Source organism: Salpingoeca rosetta, assembly GCF_000188695.1.
Source record: "Salpingoeca rosetta unplaced genomic scaffold supercont1.14, whole genome shotgun sequence".
NCBI classification, from domain to species: Eukaryota; class Choanoflagellata; order Craspedida; family Salpingoecidae; genus Salpingoeca; species Salpingoeca rosetta.
In genome coordinates this window covers 1,373,543-1,394,194 of record NW_004754920.1, presented here as the reverse complement: position 1 = coordinate 1,394,194, position 20,652 = coordinate 1,373,543, and the positions used below count along the sequence as shown (strand labels likewise).

Sequence of the window (20,652 nt, the reverse complement as noted above, 5' to 3'; positions counted from 1 at the left end):
CGCGCGCGTGCGTGCGTGCGTGCGTGTGTGTGTGTGTGTGTGTGTGTGTGTGTGTGTGTGTGTGTGTGTGTGTGTGAACGCGACTGTGCAGTCATGCGTAGAGAAGAAGCGAGGAGGGACGAAGCTGTGTGCTGCACGTATGAAAACTGCGGAAATGTACACGCTGTATCACAACAACACAGCAGATGGTGGTCAGTGTGGGGGGGGGCAATACTCACGCAACACGTCTGCATCAGGAGTGGATTGCGACACACAGCATGCCGCCGCGTTTGTCTGTGCTTGCGTCGTTGTATGCGTATCTGTTGTCGCTCAGCCACTGCTGAACAGCCGGCATCAGACGCGCCTGGCGGGGAAAGGGCGGTGGAATGACATGGAATGATGGCGGGAAAGGTGAGATGCATTGGTGACGGATGCGAAACGAGAAGAAGATGACAGATGCACAAGGACAAACAATCGAACAAGCAAACGTACAACCCAACAGAAGCAGAAGCACGCATGCACGCACGCAATGGGCACGTGCGTACCGCTGCTGGGTTGTGGAGGTGCTTGTGTTTGCTGTGATGACCAGTGCCCGTGATGATGAAGGCGACGTCGTGCTGCTGCGAGCGCTTCAACCTCTCAAGGAACACGGCTGCGCGCCATGGCAAACGCAGGGGGTTGAGGGGGAGAAGATCAGGGGGGCGTGCATGATACAGACACACAAGCAAACCAAACAAACAAAACAGATAAACAAACACAGACAAGCAAACGGACAAACAAACAGACAAACAAACCACAAACAAACAGACCAACAGGCAAGCAAACCAAACAAACACAAACCAAACCAAACCAAGGCAACAGGCCCAGTGCGCGTACCGAGGTACTCGAGGGCCTCCCTGATGTGGAGGCCGTGCAGATCAAGCATGTTTTCCTCCGGCAACACTTTGTTGCGCCGTGAGAACAGCTCTTCCGCAGCACGACGGTGCGCTGCACGCATTTTCTGCATGGAGCGGTGGTGTGTGTGTGTGTGTGTGTGTGTGTGTGTGTGTGTGTGTGTGTGTGTGTGTGTGTGTGTGTGTGTGTGTGTGTGTGTGTGTGTGTGTGTGTGTGTGGAAATGAGACGAACGTGACGCAATGCAGTCACACGTACAGGGTGCACGGTCGTGCCATCCATGAACATGCACACAGGGACACAAGACATGGTCTCGTAGGTCGTTGTTGGCTGCACCTCATCGTACTCCCGTCCCACGCGCGACAGCCGCTTTGCATCAGCGGGATGGTTAGACAGGTACGCCTGAACACATGCCCATGCATAGGTGAGCGACCCAACGCACACATACACACACGCACACACACACACATGTACACACACACACACACATACACACACACATGTACACACACACATACACACACACACATGTACACACACACATACACACACACACACGCACGCACACACACACACAACGGACCTGTGTTGCCTGGTGCAGGAATTTGTTTCTGAGCTGCGCAAACTCAATGGCTTCTGCGCGGAGATCGAGATACGTCTGGCCAACCTGTGGACACACACAAAGCCAGGAGTCACACACATGTGCACACAGGCGTGTGAGGAAATACATTCCACACCCAAGCACTCACACCTACGACAGCACGCAAGTTCAATCCACCTACTATTCACACACACATACACACACACGCACACGCACGAGTGCACGGACCTCGGAGCCGGTTGTCACCCAGTGCTTCGGAGGACGCACAGATGCACCTGAACAGCAGATATGACAAGTGACAGCGCAGACGTGATGTGTATGTGTACATGTGTGTGTTTGTGTGAGCAAATTCTTATGTCATGCCGGCAATGTGGCGATGCGAGATCAACGCACACACACACACACACACACACACACACACACACAAATGCGACCCGAAAGGGGTCATTGCCAGACCTTTTCTCGGCGGTTTCGATCCTTTGGCGGTCTTGGCAACACTTGACCTGAGGATGCAAACAAAAGCACGTGAGAGGCATGGACAAACAACAACAACACACCTTGTTTCCGCACACAACACACACAGAGATGTGTACGTGACCGCCCCCCTCGCCAACACACACACACACAGACACAGACACACACACACACACAAGCTGACTGACTTTGGCTTGTGTGGTGCGCCGTACGTCTTGCTGAGCGCAGCGATGGTCTGTTTCAAATCAAACGCGTGCTCCTTGAAGGTCTTGAAGAGCCTGTCCTCCCAAACGTGCGGATACGTGGACACAAGCTCCCGCCATGCAATGTGCTTGGCAGCATCCCACGCCACGCCCTCAAACAGCGCATTCCGTTCTGCTTCGGAGACGACAGCAATGTCTGGCAGCGGTGCTGTTGCGGATGTGCGGTGGTCACTGCGCCACACCCCGCCAGCGCGCGCCTGCTGGCCGCCCCACACGCTCCCAGCACCGCCACTTCCAACACCAGGTTTGCTTGATGATGGCGCTGCCTTTGCTGCTGATGATGACGACGATGAGGAGGGTGGTGTTGGTGGTGCTGCAATGGTCACTGTCATCGCCTTTCCTTTGTTCTTCGCTTTGTTCTTGCCTTTCTTCTTCTTCTTGCCTTTGCCTTGTGCCTTGACAGGTATCTGCAGCAGCAGCTTGTCGTCCTCACCCTGCACACGGGCACCACCAGCATCATCATCGCCACGAGCATCGTCACCATTGTCGTCGTCCTGCTTGCCCCCGCGTGCTCCCACGCCGGCAGAAAGGGATGGAAATTCCGCCATCGATTGCGTAAAGGCGGGCGTGTCGTCCTCCCGCCCAAGTTCACGTGCAATGGCAGCGGGGCCCTGGCGCAACAGGCGGCGGATGTGGGGGAGATGGTTTTGCATGCAGACACTGATATGATCGTGCTGGTAGGGGCATGCGTCATCCTTGATGCACCACCCGTTCTGGAAGAAGCGGCAAGGAACGGTCTTCAGGTCATGCGAGTAGAAGCAGTCTGAAACGCATTTGTGGTGGTTTGTGGGGGGGGGGGTGCAGCACGATGACGGGTGAGCTGAGGAGAGGCACGTGTGGGGCGCTCATGGAGTCACATTGATGCGGTGAACAAAAAGACAAAGGAGAAGAAGAAGCGCACAACGCAACAATACGCACAATGAAACACAGACACACACACACACACACACACAGACAAACACACACAAAGCAACCATAAGCACACACATACACACACACACAAGCGCAACCACAAACGAACACACACAAAAGCAACCACAAGCAAACACACACACGCGCGCGCACTCGTGCAATTCTCTTGCTCCCCGCAAACAGCATCGCACCTGCCCGCCTGCATCCGCCCTTGATGAAGAACTTGCACGGGCCCGGGCCAGCAGTGTCGTCACCGTGGCCAATCAGCGTCTTCAGCACAGGCATCAGCTCAGTGTTGTTGAGCTGTAGCATTCGATACGCCGTGTCGCTGTCCTGTCCCGCCAACGCCTCGAGCACATCCAGCACCACCACTGGCAGCGCAAACACACCACCACCACCACCACCACCACTGCTGCTGCTACTGCCATCACCATCATCACCATCAGCACCACCAGCGCTATGCATGGTGGTGGGGTGGGTTGCTGGCGGTGTTGTCGTTGCCATGGAACCTGTGGCCATCGGCGGTGCTGCTGCTGTTGTCGCCATCATTGGCAGTAGCGGTGCAGGGGACGAGGGGGTGTAGGGGGCGGCGCTGGTTGCAGACTGCATGCGCGCTGCACTGCTCAGCGCTGGCATGCCGCTCTCGCCAATACCGTCGGGCGGTGACGACGACAGCTCGAACACTGGGAGCTGCTGCTGCTGCTGCAAGGTGACCTCAAGTTGGCCGTCACCATCATCGTCAAAGACATCATCAGCGCCAGTGGGCATGCTATTGTTGTCGTCGTCGTCGTGTCCGTCGTCGAGAAAGTCGAGCATGCGTGACGTGCGCGCCTCCAAATCACGCAACACCTCCTCGTCATCAGCATCGCCATTGTGATGATGGTGGTGGCCCGTGTAGCTGTGCATTGATGCCGAGGCTTGCAGTGGGGACGACATCACATCTGCCAGTGGCGCGGATGAGTCGACAGCCCCGTACCCGAGCAGCCCAACGCCAACGCCAACGCCAACGCCAACGCCAACGCCAACGCCAACGCCAACGCCAACGCCACGCTGCCCCTGCCCCTGCTGATGTGGCTGATGTGGCTGATGGGGTGGGTTGTGCTGCCGCTTGTGCGATTCAAAGGGATCGTGGATCTCAGCACCAGCGGCATGAGGGACTGCGGCATTCTTGTCTGCATTGAACTGCAGCAGCAACGGCGACGCATGCTCAAGCCCGTTGCCAAACGCGCTGCCGTTGGTGGCGCCGTGTGCACCACCAAGGACGTGAGGTGACGCGGTAGACGTGGGGTTGGTCGCTGCGGCCGTGGACGGCGTGTAAGGGAGGGCACCGTCGTTGAGCGTGAAGCTGCTGCTGTTCTGCACATCGCGGTCAAAGCTGTCGTGTCGGAAGAGGGAGTCAAGCGAGATGAGCAGGTGCAGTGCAGGCGTCGATGCAACAGTACTGTCGCCACCACCTCCGTCGCTTCTTCTTCTTCTGCTGCTGCTGCTGATGTCATTGCTGATGCCATTGCCAACGTGCATGCTGCTCGCACCGAACACGCTTGCATTGACATTCGCATTGTTGCTGGCATTGGTGTCACCAACATTGTCACCGGTGTAGCCGTCAGCATGCGGCACAACAGCGGAGAGATCAGGGAGCGACTGCAGGGGTGCAAGCGTGCCAGTACTGCCAGTTGGGTTCATTGCGGTGGTGGTCATTGCGGTGGTGGTCATTGTGGTGGTGGTGGTGTCACCTATTTGGAAAGGAGGCAGGTATGCGGGCGCATGTGCCGTGTCCACACCCGTTTGTTGTTGTTGTTGTTGTTGTTGTTGTTGTTGTTGTTGCTGTTGTTGTTGTTGTTGTTGTTGTTGTTGTTGTTGTTGTTGTTGTTGTTGTTGTTGTGTGAAAGGAACATAAGGCACTGCCGATGATGACAAGGGCGCAATTGAGAGCGCTGGCAGTTCGGGGATGGTCGCCACCACACCGCCGCCAGTGTCCGTGTCCGTGTCTGTGAAGCTTGTTGTCATGCTGCTGCGGCTGCTCGTGCCACGGCCAACACTGCTGGCACTGCTTGTCGAAGCGCTCGATGTCTTTGTTGACGGCGGTGCTGATGACGACGACGCTGCTGTTCCTGCTTTGCTCTTCGCGCGCCCCTTTGCTTTTGTGCGTGTGATGCGAAGCTGCGGTTTCTTGTTGCTCTCCTCCTCCCCACTGCACGATGACTTCTTGTTCAGAATGGTGCTTGCAAGCGTCCCCTTTTCGTTCTGAAACCACGCGTTGCCGCCACCCGCCGGCCTTGATGACGTGCTAGCGGTGCTGGTGTTCTTTCCCTTCCCTCCCTTGGCCCATTTGTTACCAGCGTTGCTGCTGCCGGTGTTCGTGTTGCTGTTGCTGCTGGCGACATTCGTGGCGCTGCGCGTCTGCACTGGCCGCGGGCGTGCCCAGTTGCCACCAGTGCCCCTTACGGCACCGCTCTTTGCTGTCAATGTCGCTGACGACGGCGATGACGACGACGATGGTGGTGGTGGCGCCCACACGCTCCTTGCTGGCACCTTCTCCGCCACAAAGCGTGCACGGCTGCCGCTTCCGTTCACCTTGATGACCTTCCGGCTGGGCTTGGGCTTGGCGGGCTTGTGGTAGTCGTCGAGGATGGCGGTTGCAAGGTGGGTGCCTGAGCCGGACAGCTTGCACGTGCGCAGCATACGCTCCAGCACCTCTGACAGGACCTGTGCATGGGGTGGAGAGAGGTCGTGAGCAGCGTTGGTTGGCGGGAGTGTGAGGGTATGAGCACGGCGAAACGGATGTTGACACATGCGTGGCGGAGCTGTGTTGGAGAAGCAATACACAGGCAAGCGAAAGGGACAACTGCACAGGCAAGCGGAAAGGGTCAAAACCACAAGCAAGCGAAAAGGACAACTGCACAGGCAAGCGAAAGGGACAAATGCACAGATTTGCCTGCACACAGACGGGTAGACACACACGCACACACCCACCCACACATAGACACAGACACACGCATACGCACACGCACGCAACCGCACCTCATGTTGGTCTGATTTGCTTGTCTCGTTGATGATGCCTGCAATGTAAGAACCATATGTGATTGTATCCTCGATACCAACGCGGCGCAAGTGAGCAACAATGCAAGCGGGCGGGGGCTGATGCTCAGCCATGCCGCGCCCAGCGCTGTGCTGCTCTGCGCTTGTTGCCGCTTCCTCTCTGCCTGGCTCAATATCGAGGGTGCTCGTCACCAGTGTATGCTCGTGTCTCTGTGCAATCGTTATGCAAGTGTTGTCGTTGCAGCTGCAGTCGTTGTCGTTGCTGTTGCGGCCGTGACGATAACCTCACGCTTCAGTCAGAACAAGGCGAGGCCTTTCCTTCGTCTGTGCGCTTCGCGCTGTTTGCTTCGACTTGTACTGGGTGGCTGAGCGGTCGATTGCGGGGGTCGTGGTGAATCAAGGGCAGGAAGGAAAGTGACGTGCGCCCATCCAACACGACCCTTCGAAGGGAAGAGAGGGATGAGAAACACGAACTTCTATCAATCAGCGGAGGCGAAGCGGCCAAGTCGAGAATCCGTGGGAGTTGGCAGCGTGGAAGCGAGCGAGCGCACAAAGGGGGTGATGGTGGTGAATAAGGGAGGTCCTCGAAGGAAGGAAGAGGGGTTCGATACCTGCAATGAATCAACCATCAAGGCACACAAGGTGGCAGAAACGGAAGAAGGTCGGCGCATTCGACACCGTGAGCAACATGGCCTCGACTCCAAAAACGAATAAGCATTGACACACACACACACACACCAAGGCACAACAAGCAAGGAGGCGCACCACGCACCAAGGACACATTGCCAACAAACACAGGCACACGCACTTGCTTCGGAATCTCCCTCACCTCGCACGCACTTGTTGGTGGTCTGTGTTGCTTTGTCGGCTCGCTTGTCACGTCACAGCATTCGCTTTGTGGAGGATCAGATGAAAATATGCACAAATCCTCTACAACGGCCACGGTTGTGCGGACGATGATGAGGAAGAAGAGGTGGACATGGGTGTGGTGTGGCTGGTGTGGCAGCGCTGTGTGCCATCGGTGTGCTGGCCTCCGCACTGTATTGTTAGCAGCAGTGCTGATCACTACCCTACCCCTGCGCAGCACTGGTAGTGAGGGTGGCAGTGAGCGCACAACATTTGAGCTGGTAGGAGGGCAGGCGGCGCTGGCTGCGTGGACGACGAGTGAAGTGGAGATGGTTCCAACAGACGCGTCATTGTGTGAAATGAGCAGTGGGAACAATGGCGGTGGTGAGGGCGAAACACGCATGGTGCCTCGCTACAGCGGCGGCATTAGAATTTCGCCACGACCAGTGGTCGTTGTTGCGCCCGAAGCTAAAGCCAGTCCAGAAGCATGCGGCGTGCCAAGCCCGTTCAAGCTGGATGCCGGCGTGTGCATACGGCTTGCTGAATCACCATCGCTGGAATTGCGTTCCAGCCATACTGCCACCGGCCATGGCAGCAGCAGCAACAGCAATACTAGCAACAGCAGCATCAGTGGTGAAGTGATGTGTCTGCCATCGTTCTTGATCATTGGCGTGATGAAGGGAGGAACAGCAGAGGTTCAAAGCTGGCTGGGCCAACACCCTCTGCTGCATCGTTGGGGAGGTGCGTGGATCAGTGGATCTGGCGAGGCGCACTACTTTGACAAGGTGGACAGCGATGCAAACCTGCAGGCAACCTGGCTTTCCAACTATCTCCGGCGTGGCCTTGCCCTCAACGCAACGGAAAGCCCAGCCATCACATACACCTTCGAAAAGACCCCCAGGTGAGGCGCGCTGTGTGTGTTTGTATCTGTGTATCTGCGTTGTGTGTGTATCTGTGTATCTGTGTTGTGTGTGTGTATCTGTGTATCTGTGTTGTGTGTGTGTATCTGTGTATCTGTGTTGTGTGTGTGTGTGTGCAATGTTGTGCCATTTTTGGCGCAGGCACCAACTTACTCACCCAGCTAGCGTGGAAGCTCTGTCATCTCACACACTCTCACAACACGCATGCACAATCACACACGCTTACTCTCTCTACACACGCACACAATCACACACACACACCCTTGCCCTCCAGTTATGTGTTCATGCGGGAGGAAGCCATCGCACGCGTGCGCCGCGTGCTGCCGAGTGCGAAGCTGATTCTCCTGCTGCGGTCACCAGCAGCACGCGCATACAGCCACTTCCAACACAACTGCTTCAAGCGACGCGTGTGGAAGGTGAGCAACGCCAGCGCGCACCTGCCGGCACACATTCGCGGCCGCGTCATCAGCATGCCGTCCACACTGCGCGGGAAGAACAAGCGGCGACGTGAATCTGTTGTTCGCTTCGTCAACAAGGCGTTCCAGGCGCACGCGGAGGTGGGCGATGTGCAGCTGCTGCACCACCCGTGCAGTGCGCGCGATTTCGACGTGTTTGTGCGCATGCAGGCCAACGGTGCTGTGGATGAATCGGCAGCCATCACCATGACGCCAACCAACAGCATGGTGCTACGGCGCGGGCTGTACGCGGCTGCCATTCGACGGTGGCTGCAGCACTTTGATCGTTCCCAACTCCTCATCCTCTTGACAGAGGCCATGCAAGCCGACATGCTCGCCACCATCGACACCATCCTGTGTGTGTGTGTGTGTGTGTGTGTGTGTGTGTGTGTGTGTGTGTGTGTGTGTGTGGTGTTTATTTATGCGTGCGTCTCGTTCAGTTCTCTCTTGCTCCTCTTGCTCCTCTTCCTCTTCATCTTCCTCCCCACCGTCACCATCGCCACGGCCACCCACAATCCTCCCCCCCTCCCCACTCACCCACACGCTACCATCGTACAGGACTTTCTTGGCATCCCGCGTGCCGATTACGCAACACATGCGCGCACGAATGAGCGCGGCTTCACGGTATTGGAGGAGATGCAGTCCAAATCAGGCAAGCCCCACTACGGCCCCATGCTGCTATCAACGCACCACTCCCTCCTTCGCTTCTACGAAGAGGACATCCGAGAGCTGTTTGCATATGTACACGCGCACGACATTCTCAAGTACTGGGAACTTCCAGAGCGCAGCGCTGTTGATGGTGGTGGTGGGAACGAAAGGAAGGAGGAAGACGGCGAGGGATACAATGACGATGACGAAGGCAACTATGATGACGACTACGGTGAAGAGGATGATGATGATGATGCGTAAGCTGAAGCTAAATGTGGTTACGGTTTTTCACCTGTACGCACCTCCTGCTTCAATGTCACGCTCGTGCCCAGAGGTTCATTCTGACACCTGATTCAATGTCGTATTTTATTTGACGGTATTCGACTTTTAATCCCTTGTTCGACTAGTTGCTGCTCTTACCGATGGGTTTAGCCTAGGCCAAGAACACACATGCACACACACACATGCACACATGTGCACTGTCTCTCTGCCTCTGTTACACGAACACAACACACACGCACACGAACACACAAACACACACGCACACACAACACACGAACACACACACACACACACAACACACGAATACAACGCACACTAGGCCAGTTTAGCAGCGCGAATAAACGTCTCAATCTTGTCCCTGTCCTTGCGTCCATCCGTTTCAACACCGGACGAAACATCCACTGCAAACGGGCGCACCGCCGCCACCTTCTCCCCAATGTTGTCCACAGTCAGCCCGCCAGCCAGCATCAGCGGCAGCCCGTGCTCCCGCACCAACGACGCGGCGAGCGCGTGGTCAAACGCAATGCCCGTGCCGCCAAGGGCGCCTTTGCTCTTGGTGTCGAGGAGGATTGCGTCAGGCTGCACGCCAGGCTCAACCGCGCGTACATGCTGTGCCACGTCAGCAGCAGTGGTGGTTGGGGCGATGTGCGTGGCCTTGATGACAATGGAGGTGGAATCAAACGCCCGCGCAGCGTCAATCCCTTCGGTGCCAGACAGCTGGATGACGTCAAGTGGTACAGCGCGTGCAATGTCGGCAACAGCGGCTGCATCTTGGTTGGCGAATACACCAACAACAAGCGGCCGGTACGCCGCCAGCATACGCAATCGCGAGGCCGCACGCGCATAGTTGGCAAACACGTCTGTAAAGCGCATGTGAAAGGAGAATTAGGAAGCAGGGCTATGATGGAAACTTGTGTATGTGTGTGTGTGTGTGTGTGTGTGTGTGTGTGTGTGTGTGTGTGTGTGTGTGTGTGTGTGTGTGTGTGTGTGTGGACTGAGTATTTGCAAAAAGCAAGTGTAGCAGCGACAACATGAATACAAACACAAACACTAACACACCAACACAAACACACACACAGACACACAAACACAAATGCACACCTTCGTCAGCAGCGCGGACACGGCTGCGGATGCCGGGTGTGAGTGCTGGTGGAAGATCCGCCAACTTGCGAACGGCAGCAGCAATAGCGCTCGCTTGCTCCACCGTCACCTTCCGTGTGGACCCCTCTGCAAACACGAGGCCAACCATGTCCGCACCGCACGTGATCGCGTGCATCGCCATTGCAGGCGTCTTGACGCCGCAGATCTTCACGAGGACACCAAGGGGCGTGGTCGAGGGCACAGCCGTCGTGGAAGCAGGTGTGGGTGGGGGTGCAAGTGCAGGCTCCAACCCGCGCAATTGCGCAATCTTCACGGCAGGATCGGGCGCGCGCATGAGCGATTCACCGACCAGCACCTGTTGAGGGCAATGGTGGCAGGAAGGAGGGAAAAAACACAGCAGCCGTAGTGTGACGTGGTGATGATGAAGACATGTTGTAGCAAGTGCTCGACACGAAAAAGTCAAGCAACCAACCACGCAAACACGTACAAAGGAAGCACATAAACACAAACACACGCACATCCACACAAACACACGCACACGCACACACGCAAAAACACATACATGCACACATATAAACACGCACACATACAAACACCGTCACACACACCATTACACACACATACACACGCACACGCACACAGAAGCCGACGCACCGCCTTGCATCCTGCTGCCCGGTACCGCTGGACATCCAGGCGCGTGTTAATGCCACTGAGGGCACACACAATCGTGGATGCACGCAGGCCACCCTGCACGCTCGAAATCACGGTGGCGGTGGTGTTGGTGTCGACGGAAAAATCTTTCAGGTTGCGGTTGTTGATGCCAATGACAGCAGCGCCTGCAGCGACAGCGCGGGCCATCTCGCCTGGGGTGGCCACCTCAACCAGGGGCTCCATGCCAAGACTGCGGCACGTGGCCATGAGTGATGACAGCTGTGCGTCTGACAGGATTGCCACAATCAGGAGGCACGTGTCTGCCCCGTATGCGCGTGCCTCGTACACCTTCAACATGCACGGGGGTTAGTGTTGTGGGTGACAAGGGTGTTACATTGCGTTCCGGGAGAGCACGAAGAACAGAACAGGGCAATCAACCAAGTCGCTCACACACAATCAACCAAGGTGTCCGCACACACACACACACACACACACACACACACACACACACACACACACACACACACACACACACACACACACACACACAGAACCCAACTCCCCCCCCACACACACCTGGTATTCGTCGAGGAGAAAGTCCTTGCGAAGGAAAGCGGGTCTGTCGCCGTCGTCATGAAACACATTACGTGCAGCGCGCAGATCGTCCAGCGTGCCTTTGAACCACGTGGGCTCCGTCAGCACGGATATGGCAGCAGCCCCACCACGTGCATACCGGCGCGCTTGCTCGTCGGCCTTCATATCTGGCGCAATGTCCCCGCGACTTGGGGATGCCCGCTTCACCTCCGCCATCACCGCCATGGGCTGACACGCGCGCAAGCGGGCAGCAAAGTCGATGGGAGGCGGCTGCGACGCTGCGCGGCGTTTCATCTCTTCCAAGGACACCTCTTCTTTGCTCGTGGCAACATCCCTGAGGCGCTGCTGGCTGATCACCGCCAGGATGTCTTGCTTCTTGCCGCCGGTGGACGCGGTCGTCTTGCCAGTGACAGAGAAGCGGCGCGTGTAGGCAACGAGCTTGTCAAGTTGTGTCTCCACGTGGCCCAGCACGGCAGCTGTTGGTGCCGCCAGGTGCAGCCGAATCGGGGCGCCGCACGCCAGTGCCTCCAACGCGCGCGCAATGGTGTTCCAAGCGGTGGCCGCCTTTGTGTTGCGAGCCGTCAGCACGTGCCTTAGGTTAGAGACGGCAACACGTGCATCAACCCCTGTGCTGGGGGCATGGCCAAGTGGCAGTGAGCCAACAAACGCCAGGCCCGGCGGAACGTCGATGCCGGCTGGCACTGCTGCCGATGGCGCTGTCTCTGTGTGCAGGGCTGTATGGGTGCCCTTGGGGTCCGTCGCCCCTTTGCTGCTCCACTCGAACAAGTGCACGTGCTGCTGTTCCTGCGCGGATGTTGCTGGTGTTGCGGGTGATGGGATGCCGAGAAGCGCGCGTTGGACAGCCCCACCTTCAGCTGCCTCCTTGTCAAGCGAGCGCACTGTAGATGCGAGCTGATCTGGCGTGGCCAGCGCGAAGAACCGATGGCGCGGCGTGTTTCCTTGTGCACTGAGGCCTTGCATCCCGCCACTGCTACTGCTGTTGCTGTTGTCGCTACTGCAGTTGTTGTTGTTGTTGGTGGTGCCACTGTGCTGCTCCTGATCACCGGTTTTGCTGCGCTTCTGTGCTGGCTGATCGCCTGTGGCAGCGTCAGGGCCGCGTGCATCGCTCTCCAACGCAAAGTTGTGCAGGTGGAGGGCATCGCGGCACTGCTGTGCAGAGAGGTTCAGCTCCATGCCCAGCTGTCTGAGCAGCTGCATGGCCAGTGGACACTGCGACGTGGCGCAAGTCGTCACCTTGACGCCCCCACGAGGGGCGCAGGCCGCAAACACCGCAGCAAACAACGCGTCTGCACCCCAGCTCACAGCACTGTCCCCTGCACCCGCTGCTGCCACCTGCACGTGCAGTGCCACCACCCAAGGGCTAGGACCACCGCCATCACCATCACCGAGAGCAGCACGCCCTCCAGTGCGGGCCTCGTCGTCGTCATTCCGGCTCATGTTGCTCGTCTTTGTTGTTGTTCGCAGTCGTTGCTGTTGACGAAATTTATGCATGATTTCCAGTGACATTTCGCGGCCAGCAACCAGCACAACAACCACAACAGCTCGACACTCCTCCTTGACTGCACGCAGCCCTTCCCCTTGCCTGCAGGCATCGTGTGGTTTGAGGACGCAGTCAGTGGGGAAGGACTGCTGCCGGGCGTGCTTGGTTGTTGTGAAGAGAAAGCAGGACAAAGGACTGCCTGCCACACCTGTGCTTGCAGTTCAGTGTCGACCGTGTTGCTTGTGTTGAGGCATTTCTGCTTTCTACACGAAGACGCAAGCAAGAGAGTAACGAACGAGATCGCTGGGGCTGAATCGAGCGAGCTCTGGTTTGCTGGCGCCCACCCAACGTCTGGTGACACAAGACCAAATCGGCCCACATTACACTACATTCATTCATTTGCCTTTGCCTCTCAATCATTATGCAAGCCAACGAAGTTGCATTCGAGATGGACCGGATTCCAGCAGAAGGCGGGTCCAGGGATCACGTTCCTCAAGATCAACGCCCGCCGCCACAACAACAACAACAACGGCAGGGATCGAGGCAAGCCTGGGTCGACGAGACTGGAGATACATCTTCGGGCACTGGCACGGTCAGTGCACAACAACAACAACAACAACAACAACAACAACAACAACAACAACAACAACAACAACAACAACAACAACAACAACAACAACAACAACAACAACAACAACAACAACAACAACAACAACAACAACAACAACAACAACAGCGGGATCGTCACATTGATGCCGACCATGCTGCTGCTGATGATGAAGGTGATGATGATGATGGTGATAACGATGATGATCAGCAAGAGGACGATGACCATCTCGACGTAGACTCTCTGCAGCAGTCGGGGAACTCGAAGAAAGAAAGGTGCCCGTCCCGAACAGGCACACTCTCCACGCGATCGTCTGCCCCGAGCAACCTCACCAACTCCCAGACCACCCGTCGCCAGGGTTCCAACGCCCAGACACCCAGCATCAACAACACACCCCTGCCCGGCGAAGACACCGGCGGCGACGACGACGCCGTCAACACGCGCATGCTGTTTCACGACCATGGCGCGTCGTGCATGGTACGCCTGATCTCTACGGGCCACCTGATGGTGTCCGCAGGCCGATACAGCATCAATCTCTGGAACACGGGCACTGGCACTTGCATCCACACACTCCCCTGCGAGCGGCCTGTGGTACAGCTGTGCATGTCCAGAGACGACAGATTTGTTGTTGCTGGCCTCGCCAACGGCAAGGTGGTGGTGTGGAACATCGAGTCGTCCGCCCCATCCGCCGTGAGGCCTGCTGTCGAAGCGCACGAGCGCGCGGCCGAGTTCATCGCAATCGCCCCAGACTCAAGCAGCTTCGCCTCCAGCGATGGCACGTCCACGGTCAAGCTCTGGGACCTCAAGACCCAGGCCCTGCTTGCCACCGTGAAGGTCAGCAACCTGAGCCAGCTCGCCATGCCACTCGAGCGACCATGGCTCGTCCTTACGGACACCCTCTTCAACGACAGGCCTGTCGTCAAAATCTTTGATCGCCGCATCCCTTCCAACGGCACCCTGCCGTGCATTGGGTGCCTTGACGAGCAAGGCGCATTTGCGCTGCGCATGTGCAAGATCCAGGACACGCGATGCTTCTTCACGTCGCATGGCCCCAAGATTACAGCCTGGGTGGCAAACTCGTTCACCATTGAGAATGTTCGCGCTGCTCGTCGCCACAGCCGTGTTGGTGCAGGCCAAGACGCGGTCCCAGCACCACAGCCGTTCCTGTCGTGGGAAGTGCAAGGCTGTTCCATCAAGTGCCTTGCCGTGTCGCCGCACTCGCCCATTGTCATGGCTTCCAGCGGTGGGTTGTGCGCGTGTTGTGCTTGCGTGTGTGTGTGTGCGTGTGTGTGTGTGTGCTTGTGTGTGCGTGTTTGTGCTTGCGTGTGTGTGTGTGTGTGTGTGCGTGTTTGTGCACGCATGTGCACATGTGCGTGGGTGTTTCGTTGTGCTGCATGGTTTGCTCTGTATATGATGTGAACTGTGTGCCATTGTCATTGCATGGCAGCACTGTACAAGAAGCAAGCTGCATGATACATGTACTTTTCCCCTTGTTGTGTGCTTGGGGGTCCTTGCCTTCCCTGGCTGGCCACATTGGTGTTATTGTTGTTCTCAATGCACCTGCACTTCCTCACCAGCTCATTCTCACAGTGACGCCTCCTCATTTCCCCTTCCCCTTCACGCACAACCAGACGATCACACCCAGGTGTGGACAGCAGCCACCAAGGTGACCTCAATCCCGCACACTTCTGCGCTCACGCTGGCAACCAACACAACCGTGAAGGTGAACATGGTGCTCCTGGGTATTCTGGAGCGCGTGGTCCAGCCCGTCCACTTCTGTGCCGACGACGAGCACGTGATCAGCTTCTCCGACACCACCATCTCCGTGTACAGTGTGCCGTCCCTTGTTTGCCGCATCAAGCTGCGCCACCGCTTCAACATGACGAGCGACATCAGCGTGTCCCGCTCTGATCTACCCGTCATCGCCTCTGCCCATGCGGACACGCTGTGCCTGTGGCCCGTACCGCCGCGCCCAGACGTGCCTTGCTTCACGGACGGCGCGCGCAGGATGTGCCCCCTACCCAACAACCGCGTGGTTGCGTCGTCGTTTCTCAACTGCGAGCAGTTGCAAGTGTGGGACTTGCACTCCAACAGCTGCCTGGTCATTATGGACCAACACACTGCGTAAGTTGTATGATGATGATGATGATGATGATGATGATGATGATGATGATGATGATGATGATGATGATGATGATGATGATGATGACAGACATGCATGTGCGAGCGAGCTCATAGACTGCGTACATATGTGTGTGCATGCATGCAAGCAAGCGTTTAAGCGTGCATGTGAGGGAATGGATGTCAGCACGCATGAATTTAAATGTGATGACACGCACACACACACACCGATGTACACTGTGACACAGCAACACCTGTCAACTCACTCTGTCTTCTGTCTGTTGTCCTTCACCCAAACAAACACACACAAACGCACACATACACACACCCAAACAAACACACACAAACGCACACAAAATAGCGACGTATCTGCCCTGTGCGCAACGGACTCTGTGATCGCGTCTGCATCTGAGGATGGCATGTTGTGCTTTTGGGACATGGTTGAGCTTGAGCTTCTCCACTCAAAGCGCGCACATGGTGACGCCATCACCAGCGCATGCGCCACGCGCGACGGCGAGCTCATTGTCACCGGCTCGCGCGACAAGACCGCAAAGCTGTGGAGCACGACATCGTACGAATGTGCCGGCACACTTGCCAACGACGACGACGACGCGGCCATCGTTGACGTGTGCGTGACAGCAGACGACACCCATATCCTGGTGGGCAGCTGCGCGGACCTGGTCACCATGTACTCACGCAACACCTTGACCCCCGTGACGACATTCGAGTGCAGCGACATTTACAGCTTGTGTGCCACGCCGGATGGCGCGTATATCCTGTGTGGCTGCGACAAGGTAATCCGCGTGTGGAACGCGCAGACCCTAGCACGTGTGTGCACCATTGACGGCCACGACGGCGCGGTGGTGGATCTCGCCTGCTCGACGAGTGGCCCGTTTGTTGCGTCCACGAGCGTTGACGGCGCCCGCCTGTGGGACCTGAGCACCGGCGAAGAGGTCGCTGCATTCGCCACATTTATGGGCACTTGCGACAGCATATGCTTCTCCAACGACCAGCGCAGTCTCCTGGTGGCAGATCGGCAAATCAAGAAGTACAGCCTGGACGCCATTCTCAGCAACAGCAGTCGCGACAACAACCACAACAACAACAACAACAACAACAACAACAACAACAACAGCAATACCAGCAGCACCGGGACCTTCGGCAATGCAGACAACACGCCTGAGGCGCCTGCGTTTCCATGGTACGCCCTCATCCTCCCTGCAAACAGCGATGAGACGGCTTTCCTGAAGCGCGCGATCACGTCGTTTCCGCACACCATCGACACCCGCGTGGACCTCGCCCTCATGGACTTTGATGTGCCGGCAGAGGACATCAAAGGGTATGCGGAACAGCACCCCACGTTCTTGGCGTGGCTGGTGAGCAATCCACGACGCCTTCGTGCTGCACAGGCTGTCTTCTCATGCATCACGGTGCAGGAGCTTGACCTGTCCATCCGGCCATCCGTGCTTCGCGCTGCTATTAGCGCCTCCAAGGACGCCGACATGACGCAGCTTGTGACACGCAAGATCTGTGCTGCTGCGCGTGCGTGGGACGCGTCCCTGGGCAACAACGGGCTCCGCGCCACCAACGCGAGCACCAGCACCGGCACCAGCACCAGCACCGGCACCAGCATCAGCACCGGCACCGGCACCAGCACGGCGTGGAAGCTGAATGCGCCCCAGCTCAGCGGCAGCTTCACACGCGATTTGATCATGCTGGTGCAGACGTTTCCGGACATTGCAGCCGTGTTCCTGCGCGACCTTGGCCTGCTCTGCTCCACTGCACACGTGCGTGGCAGCAGCGACCGGTTGGCAGTGCGCTTCCCACATTCGGGCATGTTCGTCGCAGGCAGCGGCCGCTTCCCCGCCGTCAAGTGGCGCACCATCCTGCCCAACAGCGCGCGCACGCCCGCGGGTGTGGCTGGCCGAACGACGCCAGCCCAGGAGCGCGTTGTGCCCGTGCCGTTTGCATGCTCGCCAATCACACGCGGACCGAGCTTGCTGCAGGCACTGGTGGAGACGGGTGATGCGGGGCTGTTTGACAATCCGACCGCCCGGGCCATTGTCGAGTTCAAGTGGGAGGCATTTGGGCGGCGCAAGTTCCTCTGGGCAGCCTTGTGGCACGTGCTCTCTGTTGCGCTTATGACCACGCTCACCTTCGTGTTCAACACCAGCGGGGAGAAGCTGCTTGAGCTGCTTGGCCCTGATGATGAGGTTGATCCCTCACGCAACGCAGGCACTGACATTGCGTCAGTGGTCATCACCTTGTTGCTGGCGGTGCTGGCCATCGTTGAGCTGCGCCATGTGGTGAAGCGCTTGCACGCTGTGTGGGGCTACTGGCGCGATTTGTGGAACTGGCTGCACATACTGAACACGCTGCTCGTGTTTGTGGTGCTGTTCACCAGCTTCTTCGGGTGGGCACACGCGCGCGCTTTCCTCGCCATTGCGGTGTACCTGCGGTGGTACGGGCTACTGTACTTCCTGCAGCCGTTCCAGTCGACCGGGCCCCTCATCCGCACGATCCTGGCCATCTGCTATGACATTCGTTACTTCTTGCTCGTTCTCGGCATCAGCATCGTGGCCGCATGGTCGTCGTTCCGGTTGCTGCTGCGTGATGACAACACGCTTCCCCTTGAAGAGCTTGGTGACCCGGCCAACGGCCTGCTGCTCATGTTCAACATGCTGCTGCTGGCAGACTTTGACCTGGACACCTTTGATGGCGAGTACGTGGTGCTGCTGCGCATTCTGTTTGTCATCTCCACGGTGCTGGTCCCCGTTGTGCTGCTGAGCCTGCTGATTGCGCTCATGTCGGACTCGTACGAGCGCATCCAGGACCGCGCAGACATTGAGTTCCAGCTGCTGCGCGCACGCATCTTGCGGGAGCAGGAGGCGTTCTTCAGCGTACCTGAGAAGCGGGATCCCAAGCTGCATCCCAAGTGGCTGCACGTGCTCGTGCCCAAGGACACGGCTGGTGGCAGCGAAGGCACTGGCCGGTGGCAAGGGGTGCTGCACGCGTTGAAGAAGGAGGTGTCTTCGAAGACGGACAACCTGAACCAGCGCATGGATGGGCTGGAGAAGCACATTGCCAAGTCCATGGCGGACACGAAGCGGGAGACACATGCGCGATTGGCGGACATGGAGCGGAAGCTTGACCAGCTGCTCTTCTCGCTCACACCGCGCAGCTTTCCAGAAGAGCCTGGCAGAAGGGAGAGCGCAGACAGAAGAGAGAGCACGGACAGTGCTTCCCGCGCATAACACAAAGCAGTGTGTGTGTGTGCGTATGGAGTCAATCTTGCACTGCGATGGGCATTTCCCCACCACGACTTGCTTTGCTGTTGACTTGCTTTGCTGACCCCACGATGCTGCCTGTGTTCATTCAATATGTAGTTGTTTCCAGTTCATGCGCTTTGCTTGGACAGCTGGCGCGCATGTTTGCCTGCTTGCCTGCTTTGCCTGCTTGCCTGTTTGCCCGTGTCCATACCCAACAATGAATCGAAAGAACGAGCACAGCGGCGACGAGGACAACAAGCAGAGAGTCCGCACATTCACCTCATCAACTCGTCAACAAACAACAAAACCAGGCAAGGATGCGCAGTGTGGTTGTTTCGCCTGTGTTGGCGGTTATGGCATGTGTGGTGTGTCTGTTGGCTGGCGTCGGGCTGCACGCTGTTGTGTTGCCGCGGTTGCGTGGAGACAGCGCCGCTGGTACCAGCATTGAGGGCAGCGAGCTGCCACAGGAGGACCCTCGTCGCATGAGCAGCCAGGAGCAGCCGGAGCCGTGGCGACCTGTTCCATTGCACCAGTGCGCAGACACGAGCTTGGCTGTGCTGTTCACCTTCCATGCAGGCAAGCAACTCGCCGATGCCGTGGCGTTCCTGCAACAGCTGCAGGCCATGAAGCCATGCTTTCACACCCCAGCCACACTGATCATCTTCACCGAGACGGAGCAGTCCAAGCAGCTCGCGGTGCGTACAGGGAATGCGTGTGTGTGTTTCGGGTGCAGGATACAAGGGAGCTTCGTTTCTTTGCATGCGAGTGGTTGTGTCGATCTTGGTCTCATTGCTTCATGAACACGGGGTGCTGCTCAGGTTGACGAGCTCACGGAGCACTTGAAGGCGGATACCATCACAGGCGTAAGTGTGAACTATGGTGTGAAAAGCCCTTGCCTGCATGCACGCGGTTGTGTGTCTGTGTGTGCGCGCGCGAGCGTGTGTGCATGTGTGTGCATGTGTGTCTGTCTGTCTGTCTCTCTAGTGTCTCTGTCTCTGTCTCTGCCTCTCTCTCTCTCTGTCTGTCTCCCCCTCTCCCTATCTGTCTGTCTGTCTGTCTCTCTCTCTGCCTCCCTGCCTCTGTGTGTGAGGCCACTCACGGGTGACCACCACATGCGATCGTTGTCACGGATTGGTAGTGCTTCCCAGAGGTGGAGTTTCGTTCAGCACAGCTGACACCAGCCCAGGACACGTATCCCAAAGGCGCTTCTCTCCAGTTTCACGCAGCCCTTGACCAGGTATCCAATCGTGTGCACATGTGCCTTCGTGTCTGCAAACGAACGTACGTGGAGCTGCATACCTCACTCTGTCTACATCATTCCTTTCGTGTTTGTTCTCAACACCTCCATCTGCACTGGCGTTGCAGGTGCAAGGAAGGTTCGACTACACGCTACTCATTGAGCCAGATGTCGTCGTACTCCAGCCAGGTATGGGCTTGTCATGTGTGTTTGCTTGTGTATGCATGCATGCGTGCATGAGTGCATGCGTGTGTGTGTGT

General features: G+C 57.4%; 5 protein-coding genes across 5 annotated transcripts in view; 3 read left to right on the top strand and 2 right to left on the bottom strand.

The window, feature by feature from the left end:
• Positions 1–232: 232 nt before the first annotated feature.
• Positions 233–6,274, bottom strand: PTSG_06404 (uncharacterized protein; the record flags this gene model as incomplete). Its single annotated transcript, XM_004993236.1, has 11 exons — positions 233–343; positions 525–631; positions 856–979; positions 1,130–1,273; positions 1,455–1,538; positions 1,701–1,747; positions 1,929–1,975; positions 2,135–2,972; positions 3,313–4,854; positions 5,086–5,827; positions 6,143–6,274. 11 exons carry the CDS (start codon positions 6,272–6,274, stop codon positions 233–235), a joined length of 3,918 nt encoding a protein of 1,305 aa, XP_004993293.1.
• An 803-nt stretch (positions 6,275–7,077) lies between these two features.
• PTSG_06403 (uncharacterized protein) lies at positions 7,078–9,290 on the top strand (the record flags this gene model as incomplete). Its single annotated transcript, XM_004993235.1, has 3 exons — positions 7,078–7,907; positions 8,201–8,741; positions 8,940–9,290. The coding sequence occupies 3 exons, from the start codon at positions 7,078–7,080 to the stop codon at positions 9,288–9,290; spliced, it is 1,722 nt and encodes a 573-aa protein (XP_004993292.1).
• A 62-nt stretch (positions 9,291–9,352) lies between these two features.
• PTSG_06402 (trifunctional protein with glutamine amidotransferase) lies at positions 9,353–13,151 on the bottom strand. The gene is made up of 4 exons (XM_004993234.1): positions 11,640–13,151; positions 11,067–11,411; positions 10,413–10,767; positions 9,353–10,171 (listed from the first exon to the last, which is right to left on the bottom strand). The coding sequence occupies exons 1-4, from the start codon at positions 13,113–13,115 to the stop codon at positions 9,627–9,629; spliced, it is 2,721 nt and encodes a 906-aa protein (XP_004993291.1). The 5' UTR covers positions 13,116–13,151; the 3' UTR covers positions 9,353–9,626.
• A 273-nt stretch (positions 13,152–13,424) lies between these two features.
• On the top strand, positions 13,425–19,394 carry PTSG_06401 (uncharacterized protein). The gene is made up of 3 exons (XM_004993233.1): positions 13,425–15,008; positions 15,397–15,889; positions 16,248–19,394. The coding sequence occupies exons 1-3, from the start codon at positions 13,580–13,582 to the stop codon at positions 19,138–19,140; spliced, it is 4,815 nt and encodes a 1,604-aa protein (XP_004993290.1). The 5' UTR covers positions 13,425–13,579; the 3' UTR covers positions 19,141–19,394.
• Positions 19,395–19,508: 114 nt separating this feature from the next.
• Positions 19,509–20,652, top strand: part of PTSG_06400 (uncharacterized protein) — a gene marked incomplete at both ends in the record, with an annotated part of 2,370 nt that continues 1,226 nt past the window's right edge. The window contains 4 exons of the mRNA XM_004993232.1: positions 19,509–19,850; positions 19,974–20,018; positions 20,294–20,392; positions 20,521–20,581. Coding sequence (XP_004993289.1) covers positions 19,509–19,850; positions 19,974–20,018; positions 20,294–20,392; positions 20,521–20,581 — 547 coding nt within the window. The remainder of the gene's footprint in view (positions 19,851–19,973; positions 20,019–20,293; positions 20,393–20,520; positions 20,582–20,652) is intronic.

Excerpts from the sequence above, each read along its gene's own strand:
- PTSG_06402 (XM_004993234.1), bottom strand. The coding sequence starts at position 13,115 with ATGAGCCGGAATGACGACGACGAGGCCCGCACTGGAGGGCGTGCTGCT. Across the intron at positions 10,768-11,066 it reads GGGCAGCAGGATGCAAGGCG|GTGCTGGTCGGTGAATCGCT; the intron begins GTGCGTCGGCTT and ends TGCCCTCAACAG. Across the intron at positions 10,172-10,412 it reads TGTCCGCGCTGCTGACGAAG|ACGTGTTTGCCAACTATGCG; the intron begins GTGTGCATTTGT and ends TGCGCTTTACAG.
- PTSG_06401 (XM_004993233.1), top strand. The coding sequence starts at position 13,580 with ATGCAAGCCAACGAAGTTGCATTCGAGATGGACCGGATTCCAGCAGAA. Across the intron at positions 15,009-15,396 it reads CATTGTCATGGCTTCCAGCG|ACGATCACACCCAGGTGTGG; the intron begins GTGGGTTGTGCG and ends ACGCACAACCAG. Across the intron at positions 15,890-16,247 it reads ATTATGGACCAACACACTGC|CGACGTATCTGCCCTGTGCG; the intron begins GTAAGTTGTATG and ends CACACAAAATAG.